This window comes from Camelina sativa, chromosome 17 (assembly GCF_030686135.1).
Source record: "Camelina sativa cultivar CO46 ecotype springtype chromosome 17, ASM3068613v1".
NCBI classification, from domain to species: Eukaryota; Viridiplantae; Streptophyta; class Magnoliopsida; order Brassicales; family Brassicaceae; genus Camelina; species Camelina sativa.
Genome location: NC_141896.1, coordinates 36551999 through 36574900, shown reverse-complemented (window position 1 = coordinate 36574900; position 22902 = coordinate 36551999). Strand labels below are relative to the sequence as shown.

The window sequence follows — 22902 nt, the reverse complement described above, 5'->3', positions numbered from 1 at the left end:
GGAGGGTTAAGCGGTGATGGTTTTTGGGGAAGAGTCTTGAGAGGAGTGGTAGGGTGAGAAGGAAGGGCGGGAATACAGGGGGTAGACTGTTCGGAGGTGTTAGGAGGTGTTGAGGTAGGGTTAGGGTTAGGAGGTGTTGAGGTAAGGATTGCGAAAGGGTTAGAGCAGGAAACGGATTTTGTAGGACAGGGATTTGGTTTAACTGGGATAGCAGTGCAAGTTTCCTTTGTAATAGGGGTAGAAACTGCAGCAGAGGGTGAAACATCAACTGAAGTCTTAGTCTTCTCTTTATAAACCGCCTTAACTGATGCCGAGTTGTTTTTCTTGCGAGGTTGAACCACTTTAGGAGTCTGTTCTTGAGCTGGAGGGAGGAGGAGACAATTTCTTGCAACATGTCCAAGCTCTTTACAGTGTGAACAAGTGGGTGGAAGCCAAGGATACTCAACCGGAATTTCAACCACTTGTCCATTATCTCTAGTATATTCCACCACACTCTGGAGGGGCTTGGTAAGATCCGCTACAACTTTAGCATGAGACTCCTTCAAACTTACAATGTTAAGAGTGAAGTCATCTATTTCTTTGGGCTCACCTACTAGACCAGATATTAGGCTCATTCCTTCATTTGTTCGCAGATCTAGAGGAATGTCAAACAAATGGATCCATATAGGAATGGAGTCCATTGCAGGAGCTTCAGTAGAGTAGGACGATGACCAAGGTATAGTGTGGAACATTGAATCCCCTACATACCAAATGCATTTCTCCAGTACTTTCTGACGAATAAACTCATTTGGGATCCTGACAAGCATAGATCGACTTTGGTAGTTCATGTGAATTTCTAACCGTTGTCCTTTCCCCACATGTGATTCAGGACACTCTGAACTTGATGGTAGAGAGGTGGCCTACCTTTGAAAAAATAGATGATGAAATCTTTGTGGAGCTGAGCCCCACGTTGAAACACTTGGTCAGGGATATGTATACGGGGACGACCAGAATCAGTAACAGTCACAAGGGCAAGTCTCTTTAAAGACTTATCCGCTGTCCTTCTTAGTTTTTCAACTAGAGATTTGCCCGCAGTTTTTTGGGCGCTAGAGGGTTGAGAGTGAGCTTGTGGAGCTTGTTGCTGAGGCACAGGAGGAACTGGAGAAGAAGAAGTTCCAGCAGTTTCAGGATTCGCAGTTGGTGAAAGGGTTGAAGGAGAGGGCATGGTGGGGATAGGGCTGGGTTGAGTTTGAGAGGTGGAAGCAGGGTTGGTTAAGAGCGGAGAAGTAGATTTAGGAGATAACACAATAAATTTCTCCGGAGCAGTGCTATCTTTAGGAACAGTACATCCAGATCTAGGATTCCGGATGTCAAGATTTGAGGGATTAGCCATAGGGCTTTCAATCTGAAGCATCTCAATATCAGTAGTAGAAAGAGTAGAAGGTTTAGGACTTCGTACAACAGGCTCTATAGGGCGAGCAGTTTGTTGTCCGAATTTTGGCTTGCGGGACGAGGAAGTGGATAGGGGGGGAAAGTGGGTAAGAGAAGGGGACAAGGTTGGGTCAGGAGGGTCAGGAGGAAGGGGAGGTGGCGGGGATTTGCTCTCACCAGCAGTGGGATGCGAGGGGCTCAGGCCGGAAGCACGACCATTAGAGAACCAGGAGTTCGCCGATGGGGTCGCCATCGTACTAAGACCACAAATCTTTGTAAAATTTAAAATGGTTATCGGTTTTGGTGTAGTTTTTAGTTTCTTAATCTATATATAATAGCAATCTGAATAAATGCAACCAAAAGTTGTGTTTTTTTAATCGTGCCTTTTGGATAATTTTCCAAAAAAATCTGCATAAAATTTTAATTGTGTGTTTTATGAGATTTTACGATTGTTCATTGTAACGGTTTCTTTTTTTGTAAAGTTGCAGTTATTCATTGTAGAGTTGTGTTTATTCGAATATTCGTATCTTTTGAAATCTATATATATTTATGGAAAAAAGATGGCCAGCTACACGAGGTATCGCGCAACACATGGCCACACATCCCAAGTTTGATAATGTACCCCTAGCTACATCAAGTATATGGTTGGCATGGCCACATGCACCAAGTACATGACGTTATGTGTCTCACACCATGGACATAAAATGTCGATTAATCGGGTCATTTCTCCCGGCAACGACCGGCGTTGACTCGTCGGAACCGTAATCGGAGACAACTAGAACCCGACCCGAGCACCTGCAACCAAAATGGTAAACCCGACCCGGACCGAATATTGTAATGGACCCATTTTTAATGGGCTTTATCTTTAAAATTTTAATTAACAAAAGCCCATGTTAGAATTATTCATCGATCAAAACAAGAAAAGTGAAAAATTTTGTGAAAAAGTTTTATCCTTTTATCGAAGAATTTATCGAAGAACTGTAGAGATTCCCTTTTCAATTAGGGTTTTTACCAGAGAAAATGCAGTGAAATCTTTGCTGGAAATCGAAATAAAGAAGACATTGCCTGTTGATTGTTGTGACAATGAGGTAAATTTGGTAGTTTGCTGTTGATTTTTAACTTTTATTTTGTCGTTTTGAACAAGTGGGAAAGTGGGGTTGTTGTCGGCAAGATTCGATTCTCTTTATATGTTACTGTCGGGTTTTGGCTAAGGTTATTGTCTAGTCTTGTTGTGTAGTCTTAGTTTGTTTATACTTTGTTTATACATTGTTTAGATATTGTTTATAGGTTATTGTCGAGGTTATTGTCGGGTTCATTAGTTGTTTTTAACAACTTGTCTTTGTCTTATATATCTTTTTTTGTAGTGGAAAAATTACAGTGAAGGTGAATTGCCATCATTCTGGCCAATTCAAGACCAAGAATGGAGTGTTGATGTACGTCGATGGAGTTATTGAAGTATTTGAGGTTGATTCAGTGACAATTTTTCAAGAAATATTGCTAAAAATGCTTGGAAAAAGAGTCAACAATCTTGGGAGAATGTGGTACAAGCTACCATTCGAAGAACTTGAAGATAGGCAGCCTCTGTGGGAGAATGTTGATAGCAATATGAATAAACTGGTTTCAAAAGGACGTTGGATGGGAGAGGTGGACATCTTCTTTGAAAAGGCAGAAGAAGAACCGCTTGAAGCTGCTGGAGAAAAAGAAAAGGATGTTGCTGAGAAAAGCAGAGTAGATGATGAGATAGTTCTTCCAGATAATTTGAGTGGAGATGATAGTGATGATGGGAAATCGGATGCAGGTTTATCCGAAGCTGAAGAGTCAGATAATGAAGATGAGATTGTTGACAATGATGTTGGTATTGCAGAGGAGGACATTCAAGTTTTCAACAATGAAAACTATGAAGAACAAATTCTGGATGATGATGAAGTATATCCTGCAACGGATGATGAATCTGGCGATGAAGAAGAACAAACAGAGAGATTGGTTAAGAAAGGCTTACCTGATGGTGTGTTTAGTTTGAGGCAGGTCTTCAATAATGGGAGTGAGTTTAAGAAGAACATCATCCGATATATATTGAAGACGAGACGCAATGTGGTGTATGCTAGATGGGAGAAGGAGAAGCTTGAAGCTGTTTGTAAAGCAAAAGGTTGTACTTGGAGCATATATTGTGCTATAGAGAATCCGATTGGGAAGTGGATGGTGAAGCGTTATAATAGTGAACATCTTTGTCATCCTACCGGAAGGTGTGAAACGATAAAGACACCTATAATCGCTGATCTCTTCTTAGAAGATATTAGAAGAGATCCTGAGATGAGTGGTCCAGAGATAAAAGATGAGATGAAAAGAAGGTACAACATAATTATCTCACCAAACCAGGCGAAAGTTGCAAGGAGGAAGATATTTGATAAGCTGCAAGCTGAGTGTGATGAGCAATTTTCAAGGTTAAGAGACTACGAGCTGCAACTACGGACCAGCAATCTGCACACTACAGTTGAGATTAATACGACAACAAGGGATGATGGTAGTGAGGCATTCTCGCAAATATACATTTGCTTTGAGGCGTTGAGGAGTGCTTGGAAACAGAATTGTAGACCAATCATTGGTCTGGATGGTACACACTTGAAGAATGCTATGCAAGGGCAGCTGCTTACTGCTGTAGGAAGGGACCCTAATAACCAGATTTTCCCAATAGCATGGGCTGTAGTTGATTGTGAGAACAATCCCAATTGGGAATAAAAGAAGATTTGAGCTTGGGGTTAGGTGAGAACATCACCTTAATTTCTGACATGCACAGAGGTTTGATTCACGGTGTTGCTACAGAGTTACCAATGGCAGAGCATCGTGCCTGTGCACGACACATCTATGGGAACTTGAAGAGAGATCACAAGTCAGACATGTTGAAGCCTTTGTTTTGGCGAATTGCAAGCAGTTACAACAAGGCGGATTATAAAGAAAATTTGAGCATATTCAAGGAATTCGATCCCCAGGCTTGTAAGACTCTACTACGAAAGGATCCAAGTTCATGGTGTAGGGCGTTTTTCAGGGTTGGTTGTTGTTGTGCTGATACACACAACAATCACACTGAATCATACAATAGAACCTTGAAGATTGCAAGGAGGAAGCCATTTGTCCAAATGTTAGAACTTGTAAGAAGGGATGCAATGCAAAGGGTTGCCAATAGGTCTATTATTGCTGAAAAAGAAGCTGCAAAATTCACAAAAAAGGCAAGGAAAGAGCTGGAAAAATCTTGTGAAGAAGCGCAATATTGTGCAATGATTTCTAGCACCGGTGGAGAATATGAGATTGTTGAATTCGGGATTGGATACAGCGTGAGCTTGAACAAGCGTGAATGTGCATGCAGAAAATGGGATTTGACGGGTATACCTTGTCGTCATGCTGTGTGTGCAATCAGAGAACTCAATCTGGAAGTGGAAGACTATATATCAGATTATTACTTGAGTGAGAAATGGAAGGGAATATATAGAAGAGGCTTGAGGCCTGTTAATGGAGTTAAGTTCTAGGAAGATTCTGGTAAACCAAGAATTGTTGCACCTCCTTATAAACGACCTGCAGGGAGACCTAAGGGAAAAGCCAGGATCAAGGGACTTAATGAATCACCACGCAAAAAGAAGTCTTAGACGAAGGTTGATCGAAAAGGAAGAATAGTGCATTGTGGTCTATGTGGTGAACAGGGACATAATTCAAGAAAGTGTCCTCATGAGGTATTGTTATCCGACATTTGATATCTTTTTCTTGCTTTACATATGGTTAATTTTTTTTCTGTTTTAGTCTCCGGAGAGCAGGGCAAAGAGAAGGAAGCTTATGGCGACTCCTCAATTGGAAGCTCAAGATCAAGAGGAAATGGGAGCAGCATTGGCAGCAATGGAGCATGAAGTTCAACCGGAAATGGGAGGAGCTTTGGTTGCCATGGAGCATCAAGATCAAGATGATGCTGAAGTGCAAGATGTTTCATCGACAGCACCATAAAAGATGATGTTGGTTGTTGTTGTGCTCGAGTTCTTTTTGGATGTTGTGTTTGGGTTCTTTTTGGATGTTAACACACTTTGATTTGGGTTTTACTGTGTTTGTTTAAAACCCTTATTCGGCGAAGTTTGGTTTTGGTTTTGGTACTTTGTTCTATATATTGAAACAAGAAAACTAGTTTTATCCTTGTACCATACTTTGGTTGTTGTATTTCATCCTTGTACCATCCAAACAAAAAGTTTTTTAAACCATCCGATCGAAAAGTTCAATACCTTAAACGGACCAAATCCTACAAATCAACATCAAGAACAACTACTTGACAAATCCAAGTAGGATGAAATACATAGTAATTAACTTAACCAAGTACAATGACTCCAATTGCACAAACAAGTAAGCCTGTCAAACCCGTGATAACGAGGCGTTGACGAGACACAATTGCTTCCATATCATCAATCTTCTTCTTCTGCAACTGATGTCTCTCTAAATCACCACGAAGCTCCATGATTGTCGTTGATAGTTGACTGATTATCGTATTCTTCTCATTAATTTCTGCTTGAGCTTCAACCAATGCTCTTCTCGGCCAGCCTTTCACTTCTTCTTCATCAACCCAACTAAAGTACTTACAGTGACCATTACCACCTTCCTACACAAACATCAAACAACTACTTAATCAACAAAGCTACTCACCTCAACATATATCAAAATTCAAGCGATACATACCTTGTACAGCTCACACCCGAGGAACCTTCGATTTGGATTTTTCGTCGTTTTCGAGATGAACATCTTCGCCGGCAATCCACAATCACAAACTTGCCCGACTCCATACCTGCTCCTCATGCTACTAGACGATTCCGATGTTAATTCCATCTTCACTCTGAATTGAAGTTTCTCACACGATGAAGAACCCTAAAAATCGATTCTTTGTCGATTTGGGGAAAAATGGGAAATGTGATGGATTTTTTTTTATCTAATTAAAATTTTAGAGATAAAGCCCATTAAAAATGGGTCCATTACAATATTCGGTCCGGGTCAGGTTTATCATTTTGGTTGCAGGTGCTCGGGTCAGGTTCTAGTTGTCTCCGATTACGGTTCCGACGAGTCAACGCCGGTCGTTGCCGGGAGAAATGACCCGGTTAATCGACATTTTATGTCCATGGTATGAGACACATAACGTCATGTACTTGGTGCATGTGGTCATGCCAACCATATACTTGATGTAGCTAGGGGTACATTATCAAACTTGGGATGTGTGGCCATGTGTTGCGCGATAACTCGTGTAGCTGGCCATCTTTCTGTTTAAACTGTTTTCATTCATGACATAAAATAATATAAAATTTTAATATCAACGGCTTTTACAGCTTTCTAAATTATTCTCTAGCATTTCTTCTTTTAAAAGTAAAAAAATTTCTCCAATTCTTGATTTAAGTAAAGATTTTTGGAATGATGAATCTAAATTTTTACTTTTAGAAGAAAAGAAATAATTTGTTTCATCACTTCAATATAAAAGAAGGACATTTTCGTTAAATAACTTTTTATATATATTTTTTTTTAAAATCATACAGTTTCGTCTGTTCATTGAAGAGTTATGTCTTTTACCATAAAATATCTATATAATATATTTATTTTGAAAAAAATCATACAGTTGCGCATGTTTATTGCAGAGTTGTATTTTTTACAATAAAAATGTGTATAATAATAACAATCTGAATAAATGCCAGTAAGAGTAACAATTTTTTGTCGTACTTTTTCATTAAATAGTTTTTCTTTTTTGAAAAAATCATATTGTTGTGTCTTTTCATTGTAGAGTTGTGTCTTTTACCAAAAAAGAAAATCATATCAATGCTTCTGTTCATTGTAGAGTTATGTCTTTTCACCATATCTTATTTACAACTTTTCATTCCAATAGTTATGTTTATGTTTATTTAGATAACTAACTAATCAATGAATCATTTTCACTGACACAAATTTTTCGTTTCATGCTGAATCTAAATAAGATGAATTTTAATGATTGATATCCAGCATTATTCTGTAATCTAACTAAAGATATTAGAAATAATTATAGTAATATAGAGATTTAATCAACTTTAATTATGTAACTTACAGTTACGTTTATTTATCATAACTTTTCGTAAAATATGTGTTTTTAAGATTTAACTATTTCATATTTTATATTTAGAAGTTGTGTTTTTTATTTTAATTATTGGTTGATAAATTTTCACTGAACATGAAATTTAATTTATTTTTAAAATTATTTTATCAGAAAATTGCAGTCACTTATTATAATCGTTCGTTTGATATTCTCACTTATGATCACTTCGTCATAATATTTGTTTATGAGTAATATAAATATCTATAACTGTTATGATGCTTGTTACTCTTTATAATAATTTTTCATACAATATCTTATACTTGTAATACATACAAATTTAGAAAGAAAAAAATACATACAAATTATAAGTAGAGTTGTTTCGATTCATTATGACTTTTCATTTAATAATTTTTACCTAAAGTAGAGTTTTTTTACCATATTATTTTTTATTATAAGTTTTTGTTTTGATGGTTGTGTTTTTTAAACTCACAGTTATATACGCTTAATATTTATGAGGTTTTAGCCCTATTTTTTTGAAGATAATTTTAATTTTATTATTATTTAGCATATATTTTCAAAAATATTTATAATATATAATTCTAAATTTGAAATTTAATTTAACTTGTTTTGAAATACTTCCTCCGCGAGATCGCAAGTTTATGTTTATGTTTAACGTTTATGTATTCAAACTATTCTATTACATTCAAATAATTTGATAATGTATAATTTTAAATTAAAAATTTTTTTTTTTCCTAAAATATTTCCCCCCCGATATCATGAGGGTCTGAGTCATAGTGGCAATAACAACGTTAATGGTGTTACTGTTAGCAAATGACAATAGCATAACAACGTAATGGCAATAGCAATAACAATGACAATGGTAACGACAAGACAATGACAATGATAATGGCAGTTGGAGTAGAAATAGCAATGGCAAGGGCTGGCCGAAACGTTTTATATGCGTAAATCCAAAATTTATTTTTGACCCATTAACAACATGGAGCAGATAATGGACATACTTTACCACTAGACCATTAAAACTTTACGAAACTGATGCCTAAAAATTGTTGATAAACTTTGATGCCTAAACCCATTATTTTATAAGCTCACATGCATAGCAAACCGAGCGTCGGATATAGATGGACTCAAGGGTTTAGTGAGAGGATGTGAGACCCTTTAAAGAAGGTAGGCCCGTGGACTGAGATTGGACATGGGACCCACTAAGAGATGACAGTCAGGACGTTACAAGTGGTATTAGAGTTGCTACAATACATTGTAGAAACAATCAACCCTAATCACTCACTTACCCAACTTTCGTTGGAGAAATATGACCATGAATGCATTAAAATCCAATTCCTTATTGTCAATAAATTTCTTACACATATAAATTTTTAGGCAAAGTGAATAAATCTATGACATTACTGGACTCATACATTTCATCGAACACACACTACAAGAAAACACACCATTTGCAACTCCCAAAAACGTCACAAAACAGTCGCAAAAAGCTACTTTACGACTATTTAGTGACTATTATTGATGGTCGCTAAAAAACGGTCGCAAAATGAGTAAGTCTCAAAATAGTCTTAAATTTACGACCATTTTGTGACCGCATAAGATGGTCGTGTATTAGAGACTAAATTGTGACCATAATTCTATCACAGATTTGGGACATTTTTGCGACATATTACAAAAAATTAATAAAAAAATAAAAAAATAAAATTCATATATATATATATTGATTTAAATTATTTCGTGACAATTTTTCTTTAAATTAAATATATATTAATATTAACAAACCACCCAAACCGGGAATTGAATAATTGTTACAGAATTGAACTGGCCACTAAATCACGGTTAAACCGGATGCTAAAATCAACCAAAAAAACCCTAATCACCCTAGTGAGCCCTCAGCCGCCGCAACCAAATGCCGTTTGCCGACGATTCCCGTTGCTTGCTATGCTTCTTCCTCCAAGGCTTCTCGGTGGTCTCGTGGCGTCGGATCTGTTTATGTTCTTCAACGACGAAAAAAACGGCGGTGAGAATCTTTCGCTGTCAAAAACTTGTGAATCGGAGAGACGGAGAGAAAACATAGGCGGAGAAAGAAGAGCGGTTGAGTGGCTTGAGTTTAATGCTTCCAATCTGTATGACCTAAGAGAGAAGCAGTGGAAATGAAGAATGAATCTGATAGTCTAAATCTTAATATGAACTCGACAAATCGCGAGAAAGAGAAGAGAAAAGACGGAACAAGTACCTGTTAGATCAGAATCAGAGGGTTTAGCGCGATAGTGGTCAGCCTGTCGGCTGGAGAGACTCATGGCAAGTCAAGAGACTCATGGCGAGTCAAGGAGGAAGAGATCAGAACTACATTGAAGAGGAAGAGATCGGAGCTAAATCGAAGGGGAAGAGATCTGAGTTTCTACAGCGCCTGAAAAGCGTACGGTTCGGGTTAGGAAGCGAATAACAGATGAACTAGAATCGTTAAAAAAATTGTTGAATCACTTGAAACTAAGATTAGATTTGTGTATAATCAATGGAAATATATGTGTTTTGAGGTTAAATCTGAAAAAACTGTAACTTCTCTTACCAGCAGCGCTGCAAGGTAAAGCAACGAAGAAGAAGAGCATTTAGGTTTTTAACTAAACGTGGTTTCTTATTTTTTTAATGAATGAAATAAAGATATGACATACTCTACATAATACAAATATATGTCGTATCCTCACCTGGTCACAATTTACATAATATTATAATACTGTCCAAATGAAGATTTGGTTTATAGAATATGAAAATCGGAATGCAATTGTTTAAGATATGACAAATAACCCACTACTCTTTTTTTTTTTTTTTGATAAGAATGTAAAAATTCATTTCACAATGAAAGTTTGAGTTACACAATAAAGCATAACTTATTACATGGTCCCATGCCAAAAAAGAATAAAAAACATGGAAGCATACCACATTCTTGCACCAAATCATCAAATTCAAACCATTAGCATAATGATAATGGTAGAAGACAGTTTGATGCAAGATAAAAACGAATCCCTAAAGAGAGCCTAGAAATCAAAACAACAATGAAAAATATGACAAAGATGCAAAGCGTTTGATCGAGTAGCAAGGAAGCAGTCCGTTCAATGGTAGCCCGAGACAAGCAAGTGACTGCGAAACCACCAAGCTTAATGAGGCACGAAATGCTTACTCACTCTACTAAGTCCATCCTATACCCACTACTCTTTTCCAAATAATTTCACATTAACCGGAAAAACCAAATAAAATAGAGGGATGGTTGGAATTTTTGGGTTTGTCCGCCCAAACCAAATAATTTTAGTTTCATATTTATTTTAGTTGTGTATATAATTTTGAATACAAATTCATAATTGTTTATATAACTGTCTTTTTTTGTTCATAATTTAGGCTTTCAATGATTATGTTTTTTTTTGAAGATTTAAGTGTTGGATTTTAATTTTAGATATACTCAGTTTAAAAAGATAAAAATCTCAGTTTAAAAAGATAAAACAATGTTTTGATAAGTTAGTTTATAAGATACTACATAACTAACAAGTTTCAACTGAAACCACATGTAACACTTGTACATGAAACAGAAAATACAAATATTTTGTTTAAAACACTGATAAACAAGAGTTTTATAGAGATTTTGTGTATGTATTACTCATAAAAGAACATGTAAAACTTAAGATAAATTTTGAACTTATGGATGTTTAGTTTATAGTCATTGAAATTTAATACTTTGAGAAAGTTATTATTGATAAGGTGAGCAAAACAAAGCATAAACATCAACCTAAACATGTAAATGAATCTCAAATGTAAAATTTCAAAATAGAAAATATAGAGAGTGGGTAAACAGTCTTAAAAGAGTAGCTAAATCAGGTATTAATCGCAAAGTCTTCAGATATCAGTCACAATATCGTCGCAAAATAGGTCTCTAATTGGTAGCAAAAGAGTGAGAAATTGAGATAGTCGTAATATAGTGCCAAATCAGTCGCAATGTGTGACCATTTTAAGACTACCATATATACGTCACAAAATAAAACATTTGAATTCTACACATTATGAACAAAACTGTTTATATAAATCACTAAAGAGAACTCATAGTAGTAGTATAAAGTACATGTAATAGTAAGATTTAGTAAAACAATGTTTACATCAGTTAGTTTTGAATTTTTCTTCATTGCAACACATTCTCATAAAAGAACATGTAACACTTCAGATAAATTTTGACTTTCTGGATGTTTAGTTTATAGCCATTGAAATTTAATACTTTGAGAAAGTTATTATTGATAAGGTGAGCAAAACAAAGCATAAACATCAACCTAAACATGTAAATGAATCTCAAATGTGAAATTTCAAAATAAAAATATAGAGAGTGGGTAAACAGTCTTAAAAGAGTAGCTAAATCAGGTGTTAGTCGCAAAGTTTTCAGATATCAGTCACAATATCGTGGCAAAACAGGTCTCTAATCGGTAGCAAAATAGTGATAAGTTGAGATAGTCGTAATATAGTGGCAAATCCGTCGCAATGTGTGACCAATTTAAGACTACCATATATATGTCACAAAATAAAAATCTTGAATTCTACACATTATGAACAAAACTGTTTATATAAATCACTAAGGAGAACTCATAGTAGTAGTATAAAGTACATGCAATAGTAAGATTTAGTAAAACAATGTTTACATCACTTAGTTTTGAATTTTTCTTCATTGCAACATATTCTCATAAAAGAACATGTAACACTTCAGATAAATTTTGACTTTCTGGATGTTTAGTTTATAGCCATTGAAATTTAATACTTTGAGAAAGTTATTATTGATAAGGTGAGCAAAACAAAGCATAAACATCAACCTAAACATGTAAATGAATCTCAAATGTGAAATTTCAAAATAAAAATATAGAGAGTGGGTAAACAGTCTTAAAAGAGTAGCTAAATCAGGTGTTAGTCGCAAAGTCTTCAGATATCAGTCACAATATCGTCGCAAATTGTGACGTCTTTGTTACTAAATAAGGGTAAAAAATGTGGACGCAAATAAATCCTCGATATGCGACGTTTTTGTGACTTGCTGTACCGACTATATAAATGGTCACAGAGTAGTTGCAAATTGTGACCATTTTAAGACGAATTTATTTTCGATGCAAAATAGTCCTAATGTAGTCGCTAATTTAAGACTATTTCGTGACCTTTATGTTTCGTCGTTAATAAGCGACGTTTTTCTCTCCAATTTTATTGTAGTCGTTAAGTCGTCGCAAAATAGTCTTAAAAGCGTCGCTCTATTTTGTGACTGAATAAGTAGTCACAAATTGTAGTCTCAAAATGCATGTTTTCTTGTAGTGACATCTCGGTACGGAAATGCCTAAAATCTAATCCCAAGCTCTCAGTTCGAAACTAGCATTAAACAAGTAAAACTTCCTTAGGCCAGAAAAGGAAATCTTCCTCTTTTGTCCGATCTTGACTTGAAGATGAGTTGGCTCGAAGATGACGTTGGTTTGGCCTCCCACAAGCCCATTATCAAGCCTTACCTGAAATCTCCCGGTTTAAGATTGTTTGGTTTATCCTTGGTTTAAGTTCGGTCTATTGTTGGTGCTAATTCCTGCACCAACAAAGATGGTCACGTATGTACGGTTTATTAGAGTACAAGTTTATTGTAGCGCCATTGTTTGCTTTTGGTCTAACAGCTCTGAAGAGTATTTGTGCGGATCAGGTCAACTCCAGTTCTTAAAGCTTTACACTTTTGAGACTAAAGCCCAATAAAACCAGCAAATTATTTTGATCCAGAAGAAACAAAATTTGAGAGGTTCGTACAAAAAGTGTTATAAACCGTATATTGAAAAGATTTTGAACCTTTGAACCAATTAAATTCGGTTAGAAACATTCGATGGTAAGCTTCGTTTGCAGTGCCTGTAGCTTGGCCACTACCGCTTTTATCTTTAACTTCTTCCTTGCAGGAAAGGATGACGTCTTGATCATCATCTTTTTTACCACAGTCCCTTGCCTTATGAAACACGACACCAAGGCAAACTCTTCCTCTGACCCGCTGAAGTTATACATCCACATAGTATCTACGTGGAAATTAGCATTGGGGAACAGATCTTTTTTATTATTCTCCTCCCACAACTTTTTCTGCCAAGACTCATTTTCTTCCCTAGGACCATTGTTATCCTGCACATACCAGCACATTAAGACACGGTGGTCATGAGTCTTCCATTTTGAAGCATGAATGTACGTACATACCTTAAATATGATCTCAAGCTCCAGCATTTTATGAGTCCATAAACCTAAGACTTGTCGCAACCTCTCAACTTCGGTCGGATTCATTAAATCTACACTCACCGACAAGGCTGCATACAAAATTGCAATCGGTCTCAACAACTCACCATATATGTATATGTTGTTCACAAATTCTTCATTCCCAATGCTCTTTGCCTACTCAAGATCAAAACAATCAAATACCTTAATTCCTTTTTCCTGTGTATTCAAATATATTTATCTGAAACACGTGTAACTATGTATATGTACCTCTGATATGTTGTAGCTGATGTGAGGCACGTAAGCCCCTGCAACCCAAAAGTTTCTATTAAACTGGAGTTGGGGGGACTGGAGGGAAAGGCCATCTCTCCCACAGCAGATATCTATGATGGTGAGAATATCTAGACTAGTTGTTGACACATTAATGCCATCAATGAGTTCCATAGAAGACACTTGCAAGAGCTTTAATTTGTTGTTCTCAATCTTCAAAGGAACCCTACTTTCGCTGACGCAAGTGATGTGTAGTACACGCACCTCAAGACAAGGGAAAGATGCGAGTACCCTGTTAAAGACTCCAATCTCGGGACCGATGATTGATAAAAGTTTGAGGGCCCTGAGATTTGAGCAGTTTCTCAACAGATGTGAGCTTTTGAGACTGTATGAATGTAGCGAGAGTGACATAAGGCTCGGATGGGAGAAGGAGTTCGGGGGAAAGTTATAAGTTTCGAACTTTCGATCATAAGTACCAGAACCAGAATGGTATCTAAGTGTGAGAACTTTAATGCGTTTCACGCAAGTCAGTGATCGAATCCAAGTATTGAGCATTCCATTTCCACCTTGGGATGAGACATAGATGATTATGCAGCTCTCTAGATATCCACGATAATTGTTTATAACCTTTGAGAAACCAAAGAGTGATTTATTTAAGATATGGATAAGCAGATAGAAAACCTAACAAGAGAAATGAAATGGATTAATAAGGAGAGACCTTAGTCATCAATGTAGCAACTCGATTCGAACAATCGAGCGTATTGTTGGAATTGATAATCTTCTTCCGCATGTCGAGGACGAGATGAGACATTTGCTTCCACACATGTTCCCATCGTTTAGAGACAACACTCGTCCTTATGGCTTATTCTGTGGAAAGTTGCTGATCCTAGATAATATTGTGGGCAATACAACGTCTGGGAGGTTGCTGATCCAATCAACATTTTTTACCTGATCAGATGATACTATTAAGCAAACAAATAGGTCAACCTACGCCACATTACAAGAGTTAAAAGATTGGCTCGTACCTCATAATCTGCACCAGTCAATATTACCTAATCACATGACGAGGATGATAATCTCTCCATATTAGCTCGAGTGTCGTGAGATACTATCAAACAATCCGACCCATTTTTTTTTTAAATAATAAAATAATAAATAATAAATAATAATAATAATACATAAACTACAACTAGTGGTCCCATACCCACTAGCCACCTAAGCACAATCACAACCAACAACGGAAATAACAAATACCAATATCCAATAAATATAAATAATCAATATTCAAACATAACCAATATCCAAATAACAGGAATTATAGAACCAGCAACCTAGCAATGTTTCTCATGACCCAATTCTAGCAACCTACCAATACCAGACAATAACCAATCGAGTCCCTAGAACATCCTCCTCTTCATTTCCTTAATTCCACGATCACACTTTGCTTTTACCTCCACCACAAACACAAATTGCAATGCATGAGTATTTTATAAACACTCAGTAAGGCAATCCTCCCATCTACTGGGCTATACACACAAGCAATAGAGATATCTCTAACCATCAATCAAGAATCAATCAATAACAAACTAGGACAATGCATCGACCGACACCAACCATGCATCGACCAACACCAGTTGGGGGTTGCGTCAACGGACGCAAGATATGCATCGACCGATGCAAGGCTAACTTGCATCGACCGATGCTCCCATTGCATCGACCAACGCATGCTCGACATAACACAAAAACCCTAGTTTTTACGCGCCGTTCTTGCACTTGCATCGACTGACGCACAATGTGCATCGACCGATGCAATGCCGAACATTGTTTTCCCTCGAAGCAACAAGAAAGCTTCCTAACGTCCCAAATAACCATCTAGCAAGCCTAACAACACATATCAAGCAAATTAGAGAGATCTCCAGCTTATATAAGCCATGGTCATGCACTTACCTTTGCCAAGACGATTCTAAACCTCAAACAAGCAAGAAAACACTCATAGCAAGCTCCTACAATGCTCTAAGCCTCAGATCTCACCAGAAAACGCCATAAACCTCCAATAATCTTCCAAAACGCTTAAGAACTCTTTTCCTCTCTTCTTTTCTCTTAAAACGGCTAAACTCGCCTAATGAGACCAAAACACGAGTTAAGGGTTTTCCCTAACCAAAACGCAGCGTTTAACTTAACTCGTCTGCAGAAAAACCAACCTTGCATCGACCGATGCAATCCCTAAACCGGGATTTCGGTTCGCTGATGTTACATACTGAAGCGCGGAAGATTCCCTCCGAGTTTTGAAGCGTCTGATTCCGTAGCTGATTCAAAGGTGAAACATAAGATTTTCTGAAGAGAAGAAAGAACAAAGGATGCACGAGGATTATTAGGGTTTTTAAATTGTTATATAGATTTTTTCTGACAACTTTTTATTTTTAAGAGCAGTTGATAGAGAAGTTTAAAAGGTTGAAAGTAAGAACACGTTTCTTATTGATTTAAAAACTTCTCAAAACTAAACAAGTTATATGAAACATCTTTTTATATATATATATACATATATGAATTAGACAATTCCTAATATCTCTTAACATTTAATTGCAAAGTTAGAAACCGATTGCACAAATCGGATCTTGCTTCAATTGTTCAGCTAAATGATTCCGGATAATAAATGTGAAATATATGTATACAAGGACATATAAACTTACTGCCATCACTAAGTACGTGAATTTCGTCTTTCCATGTATGTATACGAATCTTAATTGTAAAGATTTATTTATTTTTTTACATATTTTTCGTTTATCTATATTATTATTTTCACAGCATTTTTCAGAAGAAGGCTTGGAGTTCAGACATATTTACAGACAATGCCATTATAATTAATATAAAATATTAAAATTGATTTACCGATTTTGATTACCAAAAATACATTAAAATGGGAAGGAATTAAAATATGATAAATATGGTAACTAATTATTTTTTAGGACGATCAAAAACCACATATATAGAGGTATTTTATAGATTTTTTTAATAAAAGAATATATTAATTGATTACAAAAATCTTTTTATCAATCATGATTTGCGATCTCGAATCAAGATAATAATGAGAATATTCCATATCCTAATGTTTCCACGTAAAGTAATTAGTTTTGTAGAGATTATTTAGCCATAAATCTAGGAGGATCCACACTCATTCCATCTCCCATATATATGATGTTTGCAAACATTCAACCGGAAATATATATGCAGATGATCAGTGTTCAAGAAAGCGGTCTAGGCGGCCGCCTAGGCGCCGTCTAGGCGCTAGGCGCTCAGCAGACGCCTAGATGGCCACCTAAACCGCTTAAAATTACATAAATTATATTTTAATATTTATTTTTGATTTTTGATTTTTAAATTACATATATTTAAATTATTATGTTTTATATATATATATATATATATATAATTATAAACATTTATATGTTGTTAATATAACTTAAATAAATGTATTTTTTTACTTTTATTTATAATTTATATTTTTTTTATTTTTATAACATATATTTTTGTATAATTTTATATATTTAATGTTTTATGTTGTAAACGCCTAAACCGCCTAAAACCGTCTAGGCCCCGACTAAGCGTTCTAGGCGCTAGGCGCTGGATCACCGCCTAGATACCGCCTAGCGCTTTCTTGAACACTGTAGATGATGCAAGGCGTAGTGGGTATGTTGGTGGATACCGTGGTGGTGGTGGTCATGGAAGAGGCGCTGTGGTGGATTTGTCATTGGTGAATCAGTTGAATGACCACAAGACTTATCAGCAGTGGCGGACCCCAAAATTTTCTTTACCCAGGTCAAAAAAACATAAACAAATTTTATTTTTCTTAATACAAAATATAAAACATCCTACAACATCTAAAAGTGTTTAACCAAAATTTTACACATGATTATGCAAGAAAATGATTTCAAATTTATAATTACAAATTGTTCATCTTTTAAAAATCATAAACTGTAATACAATTCTAAGTATTATCATAACTTTAATAAAATCTAATTAATATAATTCTTAAAACAAGTATAGTTTTTCACCAAAATATAAACTTTCTCGACTTTGAAGAGTCACAGTTACGGACTTACTCTGCGTGAAAATAAAAATAAAAACTAAAAAGCCACATATAAGTGATGATCTCTTCTTCTTAATTCAGTTCAGCTGTTAATAATTTAATACTAAGATTAAAAGATTAGGCCAACTTTGTTTCTAATTTAAAAGGAATATAAAATCTTCTTCTTTTCTTATAGACTAATGGACTTTTGATGTCACAATAAAATTAAGGGAGGTCAAATTACTAAAATATTATATTGCTAAACAAAATTGGCTGGATACAAATACACAAAACTCATGATCTTAAGGAAAATTTTAAAATTTGGGGAGGTCAGCTGACCTGCCTTTGATACACATAGGTCTGCTGTTGCTTATCAGCGCTGGGACATGTTATGTGTAAGCTTTCTTTTTGTTTTGTTTACTATTTTGGTTGGGTTGTTTAACTTTTTTATGATTTCTTTTTTTTGTTACTTGAAGATGTTAATAAATGATCTACAAAGTGAGGGAGTGGTCATGGAAAAAGGGGTACTATTGAAGATGAGATTCTTCCGTAACCATCTTGCCTTAAGTCTAATTTTCACTCTATGTCGTGAATTCTACACTGTTTTGACAATTAATTTTTGTCTTCAGTTTAGCCGTCATTCGATAACTCATTCGTGACATATGAACTGGAAGAGTACACTGAAAGGAAGGCAGTGCAAAAAAAAAGACAAGTGAAGGGAAGAATGATATTTAAGGATAAGAGATTAAGGGAGCAACGTGTAATATACTGAAATTAACAATATATATTGTGAAAAATCTCATAAACACAAAAGAGCGTAATTGTTGCTTCTATAAGGTTTTCACATATGTTTGACAAAAAAAAATTTTCATATATGTTTGTTGCAATATTTCATAAATTAAATTTATATGAAATTAATTAACATTAGTGAACTAGATTTGAATTAAAATTGTACCTTTTAATTATATGTTGTATGTATATGTAATATCAATACTTACTTACATATATACTACGGGTTAAATCTATAAAATAAAAGGTTTAAATCATGTACTTCAAATAATAATATAAAAGTAAAATCTTAACATAATTCTATATATAAATAAAATATTTTTTTGGGGTTTATAGGCTTATAACTGGTTATAACCGATATTTAAAAATCAAAAGATATATATCTATATTAACATTTTTGAAGTACATTTTGTGTTATGCCCTTTTAGTTTTGTTTATTTAAAAATTTATTTACAACATTAACTCCTAAAATTTTTCTAAAACTAACGTTATTCCAGATTTTGTTTCCTAAATATTTTACATTTCATTCCAACTAATAAAAGAACAGCAACCAATATAGAAATATATACTATCATATATTTAACGACATATTCTGTTGTGCTTTGAAGATATTCTATATTTGAATCATTCGCAAACAAAGAAAACAATATTTTAATTCTCATTTAATTTTTCAAAACCTGTGAACTTTGATTCTTTAACGTAAAAAAAAACTTTGATTGACATTTATTTAAATATCATAAGTAACATATATAAAATTTAAAAATTTTAATTATTACGAATATGTAAAATTTAAAAAGTCTTAAATACTATGTAATGTGGTTATATAGTAGATGAATTATAAAGAGAACATGTTGGAATTGATAAAATATTATTAAATATGTGTTAACATGGGTTAAATCCTCATTTAATTATTAATGAACGCTACTAATATTAGAATATTTGACATAAAATCAAGTTGATTTAACTAAGATTGTGTAAAACAGTTAAATCATTAGGAAAAATGTGACTTAATCACAACATATAAATTACTGATTATGTATTTAAATCTCTTATTTTTTTTTTATAATAATTTAAAATCCAAATAGAATCTCAAACATTAAACAAAACAAGTTATATATAACAAACAAATGGTCAATGACCGCACAACAATCGGAAAATTTAGTTATTCCTCTATTTACAAAACATCTAATATTTAACAAATAGATACAACATAAAATATAAATTATAATAAAAATTATATGCATGCGGTGTACCGCGGGTTAAAATCTAGTAATTTAGTATATAAGAAGTATATGCCTAATCTACTATTTCCAAAATCTTCTCCTTGAATGTTTTCCTATATCTTTTAAACTTGATCATCAAGAATTTATACAAAAAACTAAGAGAATCCTTACCATTTTACTCAAAGTACTATATATACTCTTCATATCACCGAAATGCATCAAACTCGATCACACCTTTCTAAGCTCTTACCGAAGACACAACTACTACTTCGATGGCTACTTCCTAGATAGTCTTTTTTAAAAAAAATTTTGATATTTTGATTTTTTCTTCTGTGTGTAAAAACTTATCTAGCTATGTGAGCCTCGGATGATTATGTTTCATTTAGATTTTTTTTTTACAAATTTGTATTGCATGTTTCTACACAGCCTTTTATTTGTGAAAAGATATACTACACAAAGACTATGACTTATGTCTATATGTAAAAATCTGAAGAAACTAACAAAATGGCTAACATTTCGAAATAATGACTAATCAATTATATATATATATATATATTTTAATTTGAAGCACTCAAATTATATTAACGGGGTTTAAGTTTGCTGGGTTATAGTATTTGTAATATTGAAAACACATTTTATAGATAAATTATTTGGAACATACAAAGTATCATTATCTTTACTTTTTATAATTTCAAATTTCTATGTTATGCAAATGTAAATAAGAAATCTAATATACATATATATATATATATAATATTATTTTACTTTCACAACTACTAATTTTTAATAATCAGACTTCAAATAATTATGGTTATTTTGTGAATACGACTTTTAACCATATATAATAGTCAAACTAATTTTAGACCTTAAAAATACATATTATAAGCATATAAATTTTATGAAATCGAAAGCATAATCCTACACAAATACTGTTTTGTGTGGCTTTCACAATTCATCATGAAAAATAAATCTCTAAATGTATGTCGTTACAAGGGGAGACCATCAAATCATGTTGAAGGGGAATTAAAATAAAAAACTCAAGAAACAAATATCATGTTAGACATTCACTAACTTATATTATAATTAACTAAAAAATATAAATATATATTTGTGTATACATACATAATACTGTAACATATATATTAAAATTAATTCAAAGAAAATACATACTACTTATAATACAAAATCATAAAATTTATATACAAAAATAAAATTCAAAAATTGTCCCGTGGTATACCACATGGTAAATCCTAGTTCTTTTAGGATTACAACACAAAGTCTTATCTTAATAAGCTCCTCGTAACTTTAATAGTTGTGACAACCCGTCCCGTGGACCCTCCTAGCCTCACTGCTAGCCCACTAACTTCACTGCTAGCCGCCCAAACGGACTCCAAGCTGGCCATGTGGGAAGGTGACAGCTTGTCATGTGGGAAGGTTGTTAAAGGGTGGCGACCAGGGTGACAGCTTATCATGTGGGAAGGTTGTTAAAGCTTATCAAAATCATGTGTTATTGGTTCCATGATTTACAAATACTTTTTAAAATCCTCTGTTATTCATTTAATGATTTGTTTTTGGATTTCAAAATCCACATTATGTTTTATATGGATTTGAATGGATTTGATAGTGTAAAATAGAATGATTGAAATCCAAGGATAAAACATGTTATTTCGAAATCCATCTGTTTTGATTTCTAAAATTTACAATTCCATATGGATTTAGAAATCATCTCTCCAATAACAGCCCCTTAATATATTCTATGTATAATATACAATATATATCAATTTGTCCCTACCTCTACAACCACAAACTATCTCCCCTCCTATCATCATCACATTACTTCTGGCCGCCGGACAACCACCCGGCCGCCGGACCACCAGCCCACTGCCGGAACACCGCCGGGGTTCTGCCGGACCATCGCCGGGGTTCCGCCAGACCACCGCCGGAGAACCTCACATCACTTCCAGCCGCCGGACCACCGCCGGGTTCCGCCAGACCACCGCCGAGGTTCTGCTGGGCCACCGCTTGGATTCTGCCGGACCACCGTCGGAGAACCTCCAAACCATCGCTGGTGAACCGCCAGTCTATCGCCGGAAAACTGCCAGACCACCGCCGGAGAATCGTTGGACCATTGCTGGATGTAATTTACCATACCCTTGATCCTAATTTTCTAATTTTTTTCAAGTAAGTGGCTATATTCTTTGTTTGTTATATTTTTTTTTTGGTTATTCACCTAATTCACCCAAAAAAGAAACAGAGGAAAAAAAAAAAATATTAGGCATACAGAAAACTTAAAAATGAATTTTGTTTGGGCCTTTGGACAATGTGCTATTGCACCGCCCGCAAATATCCAGCGACTGCATTTAAGAGACTAATTATATTTTGGGGGTATAGGAAGTTAGAAACCCTAGTATAACCTTAATATTTTTGAAGAGACTAAGTGTCATAAAAGTATTGTACCCTAAAATTATTTAATAAAACTAGATTATAAGCCCGCGCTATGCGCAGGTATTCTTATATGAATTTGTTTTAAAAAATGAGATTAATCAATTATTTAAATAGGTATACATTGACATTAAATATGCAAAATTATTATAACGTCCCTGTTGTAAATAGACGGCTTCTGGAGTATCGAACTCTAACTCAGGTTTGGGTTGGTGCTGCTGTATTGACGATGATCAAAATTTATTGTTGGGTGCTAGATGTTTTAGATTACAATTATAAGAAACTAGATTCCTCTAAATCTTCTTTCTATGCACAATACTTCAAATCTCACACTCGGTCCAGCCACATAAAGGCTTCAGCTCGATCGGACA

The 22902-nt window shown here is 34.6% G+C and overlaps 1 protein-coding gene and 1 pseudogene across 1 annotated transcript; one reads left to right on the top strand and one right to left on the bottom strand.

Annotated features, from left to right (window-relative positions):
- The first annotated feature begins 2946 nt into the window (after positions 1 to 2946).
- LOC104759946 (uncharacterized) lies at positions 2947 to 5397 on the top strand (annotated as a pseudogene).
- Positions 5398 to 13357: 7960 nt separating this feature from the next.
- LOC104759945 (F-box protein At1g80960-like) lies at positions 13358 to 15096 on the bottom strand. The gene is given in 7 exon segments (XM_087496957.1): positions 13358 to 13654; positions 13727 to 13815; positions 13870 to 13918; positions 14012 to 14638; positions 14730 to 14894; positions 14897 to 14973; positions 15072 to 15096. Coding segments are annotated over 7 exon segments (1329 nt in total).
- Positions 15097 to 22902: the final 7806 nt, after the last annotated feature.